The sequence below is a fragment of the Colobus angolensis genome, unplaced genomic scaffold (assembly GCF_000951035.1).
Source record: "Colobus angolensis palliatus isolate OR3802 unplaced genomic scaffold, Cang.pa_1.0 Scaffold157, whole genome shotgun sequence".
In the NCBI taxonomy this organism is placed as follows: domain Eukaryota; kingdom Metazoa; phylum Chordata; class Mammalia; order Primates; family Cercopithecidae; genus Colobus; species Colobus angolensis.
This window is the reverse complement of record NW_012114677.1, coordinates 2,000,795-2,006,469: the sequence shown is the minus strand read 5'-3', so window position 1 is coordinate 2,006,469 and position 5,675 is coordinate 2,000,795. Positions and strand designations below refer to the sequence as shown.

The 5,675-nt window shown below is 66.2% G+C and overlaps 1 protein-coding gene across 1 annotated transcript in view; it reads left to right on the top strand.

Moving 5' to 3' along the window:
- Positions 1-5,675, top strand: part of FGFRL1 (fibroblast growth factor receptor-like 1) — a 13,587-nt gene that overhangs the window by 6,144 nt on the left and 1,768 nt on the right. The window contains exons 3-5 of the mRNA XM_011936825.1: positions 3,746-4,018; positions 5,145-5,225; positions 5,324-5,667. Of these exons, the coding sequence (XP_011792215.1) occupies positions 3,746-4,018; positions 5,145-5,225; positions 5,324-5,667 (698 nt within the window). The remainder of the gene's footprint in view (positions 1-3,745; positions 4,019-5,144; positions 5,226-5,323; positions 5,668-5,675) is intronic.

Sequence of the window (5,675 nt, the reverse complement as noted above, 5' to 3'; positions counted from 1 at the left end):
GTGTGGGTTTGGACCACGTGGCCAGGACGGGCCGTTCCAGAAGAGATACTGGAGACCCCGAGGAGCTGCGGGGTGAGAGGCGTCGGAGAGGGCACTCCAGACAAGGCAGGTGTGGGCAGCTGATCTGAGGGCCTGTGAAGATGGGGAGGGGCAGGCCGCAGGGGGTCCTGCCTCTGTCCCTCCAGACTGCAGCTTCCTCCCCTCCATCCCATGGCCTGCCCACCTCCACCCTCCCTGGGCCCTGGGAAAGAGGAGCCTCTGTGTCTGGGGATAGTGTGTGTGTGACAAAGCGTGTGGGCAGGGCGGCCTCTCTGGGCCTTGCTGCTGTGGGAAGCCCCTGTTCCTCCTCCTTCCTCAGTTGTGTTTTTTACAGCTGGGCAGGGGTGGCGGGGTGGGAGGGGTTGGCAGCATCCCCCTTGTTGGCCCACCGCCTCCAAGTCTAGTCCTCCATACCTGACAGCAGTGAGGCCCTGCCTCAGACTCAGTTTACCCTCATGTCTGGCTCCCACGTGGCCCTTGGTGTCCTGCCTGTGCTGGGGGCCTCTTGACTGTGGCTAAGTGTGTGTGTGCAGGGCAGGGATTGTTCCGGAGGAGGCTGGGGGGCATCTTGGCGGGGTGCAAACCCTGGAGGTGGCACAGCGCTGCTGTCATGCCCCAGCAGAGCCCCGGTGCTGGCTCCCTGTATTTCTTCCTGGCTGCGGTGCGAGGCGGCCAGTCTCCCCACCAGGTTCCTGTGCCCTCAGGTCCTACCTCAGTTTCCCCATAGGCTGCGTGGGTTGGACGCCCGTCCAGGAGGTGTGGGCTTGCCTAAACATAAAGCCCAGGCCGCTGTCCTGGCACGCTCATTTCCCAGGAATCTGGGGGGCTGGGCTTCCTCTTGGTCAGGCCCTCCTGCGGGGGTCTTGGGCCTGCAACAGCAGGGTGTCCAGGGAGCCCAGGTGGGGGTGGGATAGGCCTGGCGAGGGGGACGGAGGGAGGCTGTTTGCTTTAGGATAAGGCTGGCTCCTCTGGCCTGGCTGCCTCCACCCGTGCCTACAGCGCTTGCAGGCCAGCCTTGGGGGCCATGCTTCCGGCCAGCCGCCGGTCATTTGGCTCTGCCCCCTTTCTCAGCAGTGACCATGGGCGGGGGTCCTGCCTCCCTGTCTGTGCCTGTCATCCTGCAGGGACCTTTACCTCCCCAAGCCTTGCTTGTGTCTGCCTGGGGCAGGGTGGGGGCTGAGGCCAGAGATAGCCCCTTCCTGAAGTGCAGCTGGGGCTTTCAGCCTCTGAGGCGGGCTCCCTCCCCAGATGTGGGGGGCTGGGTCCGTGTACCCCACCCAGGACAGGGCCAGGCACTTGCTCTCTTGCTACTTCTGGGCAGTTGTGTGGGTGGGCACTCATGTGCATGCATGAACATGCTTGCACATGTGAGACCTGCGCCCAGGTAGCCACTCAGGTACCTGGAGGCCCAGGTACCCCTGTAGGCTGTGGGCCACAGGGGCTGGGCTGGGCAGGGGCCTTGGCCACTCCCTCTTGATCCCGGAGGCCCTGTGGGTGGTGGGAGTTCGGGCAGCGACAGGTGCTGGTGGGGTCAACCTGGGGTGGGTCTGGGACCTGGGCAGGCTGGGAAGGGGTCAGGAGGCCCCTGTGCTGTGGGTCCTGCAGCCCTTTCCTCCCCGGGACAAGTTTGCCAGAGCTGCCCCCAGCCCTGGACAGCTTACAGAACCACACTGAGGGGGAGGTGGGCTGGCAGCCCCCCACAGCCACCATCTCGTTTCCTCTCCAGGGTGTTACAGGGAGGGTAGCAAAGGAGGGGCTTCAGGGCTGGGGCCCATGGCCAGGCTGGGAGGGTCCTGAGTTGAGGGAGAGATACAGGTCAGAGGAGAGACCCCCACGTGTTTTCTCAGAGAGGCCAGGGACTGGTGTGGGCCGGGTGGGCCTGGGCTGGGAAGAATCCCTCCCTCCGAAGCCTCAGCCCACCCTTTGTGTTTCTGGTCACAGTCGGGAGGCTCCATGTCTCCACGCCCAGCCCCAGCGGCCGATGATGCCTGTGGGATGAGAACCCGGAGGCCCTGGGCCACACCCCCTGTGCTATCAGCACTGATTAGGCCTCCAGAGAGGTGATAGGGTTTCTCTGTGGGGGTCCCTGTCCCCAGAGCTGGGGGGTCAGATTGGGAGCTGCTACCTGAGTGTCTGAAGACGCCCGTGGGAGACGTCACGGGGCCACTGTTAATTGCGTGTTGGAGAAACACGTGGCCCCAGGCACTGTCGAGATGGCTTGGAGCAGCTGCTGCCTCCTGGTGTCTCTGCACCCAGCCTGGACACTCCCAGACAGCAGTGGCTGCAGTTCGGGAGGGACACTGTCCCCCATGGGCTGGCCAGAGGTGCCCTGGGAACCGTGGGGTGCCTGTGACCACCTCTCAGATGCAGCGAGCAGTGAGTGGGCTGCGGTTGCCGCTGCAGGACTTGGGAGCAGCACGTGGGGAGTGGGGGCACGCGGGGCCCTCCTCTCCCAGGAGCTCCATCCAGGTGCAGGCCCTGCGGTGCTGAGTTTCTGAGGTCTGCAGGGTCTGTGTGTTCCAGTCTCATCTTCCCAGCTGGCTAGGCACTGCCCACTGGGCCGGTCACACACAAACAGGGCCCTGGCCCTGCCTTCCAGCTCAGAAGCACCCAGGCGGGGGACGGGGTGGGGTGGGGACCCAGGCAGGGGACGGGGTGGGGTGGGGACCCAGGCAGGGGACGGGGTGGGGTGGGGACCCAGGCAGGGGACGGGGTGGGGTGCGGACCCAGGCAGGGCACGGGGTGGGTTTCTTTCTGCCAGGAAAGGAGGACTTGGCTTCTCCACGTGGGGTGGGACAGAGTGGGTGGCCATGTGGAGCTGCAGCCCGTGTGCTCCTGTGGGTTTCACAGGCAGTGGGGGGACATACTGGCTGCCAGGTACAGCCTCGGGGCTGCCAGCCGGACAGGAGCCGGCAGTGCCCATGGCCAACCCCAGCACCTGTCTCTCCAGAGGCTTGCCCTCTGACCCCGGGGCCTTGGGGCAAGGCTAAGGTGCCTGGCAGGGTAGGGCCCTTGGGGTGGGCAGACAGACCTGGGCATCTGTGGTCCTTGAACTCAGGTCCGATACTGACAGAGACGTGGGTGCCGCACAAACTCTCATCCACACAGTGCCTGTGCGCAGGCAGTCTGCTGTGCTCAATTGCGTGTGGATAGCTATGGGGTCGCTGGCCTGTGTCCAGGCCCGCCTGGGCCCTGGGCTGATGATTGGGTGGGAGTTGAGTGAGGGGCCTGGAGCCTCTTTGGGACCCACCAGGCCCCCCATCCCCCTGCCGCCCTTGTCCTTGGGGGGCCACTGTCTCCTCTGACCTAGGGTGTACAGCTGCTTCCTGTGTGACCAGGAGGAGCCCCTGCCCTCTTGGCTGGTGGGTTTTGAGGGCTGCCAAGCACAGCTGTTTTGCATCCTCTGGGGACCCTCCTCCCCTCTCACGTCTCAAAGAGCCGGCCTCTGGGACCACAGGGCCGCCCCGGCCGTGAGAGGCTGCTGACGTGGTGTTCAGTGGGCCAGCACTCAGGGGCTTTGGTGCATGTGGGCAGCTGAGGCCTGGGTCAGGGGCACTGCGCCTGGGCCCCTCTACTCACCTTGGGCAGGCGACCCAGGTGGAGCTCAGGCCTGAGGTCTGTGCTGGGCCGTGGGTCCCCTTTCGGTCCCCCTTGGCTCCGGACCCCAAGCCCCTCCTTGTTGACTGTTCCTTGGACCCACCCGCAGGTCCCCCCCGGATGGCAGACAAGGTGGTCCCACGGCAGGTGGCCCGGCTGGGCCGCACTGTGCGGCTGCAGTGCCCTGTGGAGGGGGATCCACCGCCGTTGACCATGTGGACCAAGGATGGCCGCACCATCCACAGCGGCTGGAGCCGCTTCCGCGTGCTGCCCCAGGGGCTGAAGGTGAAGCAGGTGGAGCGGGAGGATGCCGGTGTGTACGTGTGCAAGGCCACCAACGGCTTTGGCAGCCTGAGCGTCAACTACACCCTCGTTGTGCTGGGTTAGTCGCTGCTGCGGTCAGAGGTTGTGGGCTGGGTTGGAGCCAGGCAGGGGCAGGCAGGAGGGCGGACGGGGACACACCTGGGGCCTGAGAGTCAGCCAGCCCCGGGCAGAAAGCCTTCCTTCGGCGCCCTGCCCTCCCTCAGCTGACTGCACCTCTGCCACCATCCCTCAGGCTGGGCTCCGTTCCTGTCCCCATCAGGCTCCAGCCCCTGGGCCTTCCTCCGGGCGGAGGGCAGCGGGCAGCGGGCGGAGGGCAGAGGCCGGGAGCCGCAGGCAGTGGTCCCACAGAAGGGCTGGGGCCCGAGGCCTTGGCAGGGTGTGCCAGCCATCGGCTGTGACTTTGAGGCTCGGGTTTCAGAGTTCAGAGGAGCCGCTGGGATGCGTGGCCTTTCTGTTCTCTTCTGCGCCTGGGGCCTGGGTGCGGGGCTTGGACAGGTGTCCAGAGACACGCCCTCCATACCTAGGGACCGGGCACCCCGCCTGCTCTGCTGGGCTCCTGGGTGTGGGGCCCTCCGGTGGAGCTCCTGGAGCTGGGCTGGCCCGTTTCTGAACACAGGAGCCTGGCCCAGGCCCCTGCAGGGTCTGGGGGTGCGGCCTGAGACAGCCTGGTCCTGGGCTCAGTGGAGGAGCGGCTGTCACAGGGTGGATGGAGGGGACATTCCACAGCACGCCCTGCCCCTCCAGATTGTGTGGAATGGGAAAACTGTGGCTGTCCCCCCACCCCCACCCCACAGTCCTTTCAAAGGCGACGATGACCGAGAGGTATGGGAAGTCTCGTCTGTTCACCAGCCCTCGGCCCCTTGATGTAGGCTAGAGTTACCGCAGCTGCTGGCCAGGCCCAGCTCCCTCCTCCCTGGGGCCTGCAGACCCCCCGGAGCCAGAGTGGGGGCCAGCCCTCCAGCCCCACCCGTACCCGTCAGGATCACCTGCGCCTAGTGTGGGCCAGCGGCCCTTGCCCAGCTGTCCCTGGGATTCTGGGCTGTGGGTGTGTGGTGCGGCCCCCTGCCTGGGTGTCCAGGACTGTCCTGGCTGGGGCTGGGGGCACTAGAGGCCATGGGAGAGTTGGGGGTGCTCCTCAGGGCCCCCCTCACCTGCCCTCCCTGTGCACCTCCGTTTCTCTGCAGATGACATTAGCCCAGGGAAGGAGAGCCTGGGGCCCGACAGCTCCTCTGGGGGTCAAGAGGACCCTGCCAGCCAGCAGTGGGGTGAGCAGGGGACCACCGTCTACCAGGGTGGGAGGTGTCTGTCCTGGCCCCTCGGCCGCTTCCCCATCCTCTGACCTCCATGCCGCCCCACCCCACAGCACGACCACGCTTCACACAGCCCTCCAAGATGAGGCGCCGGGTGATTGCACGGCCTGTGGGCAGCTCCGTGCGGCTCAAGTGCGTGGCCAGTGGGCACCCTCGGCCCGACATCACGTGGATGAAGGACGACCAGGCCTTGACGCGCCCAGCAGCCGCCGAGCCCAGGAAGAAGAAGTGGACGCTGAGCCTGAAGAACCTGCGGCCGGAGGACAGTGGCAAATACACCTGCCGTGTTTCGAACCGTGCGGGCGCCATCAACGCCACCTATAAGGTGGATGTGATCCGTGAGTGTGGCCTGGGGCACTGGCGGGCCGGGGGTGCTGGTGGGGTCTGGGGGCTGATGGTCTGGGG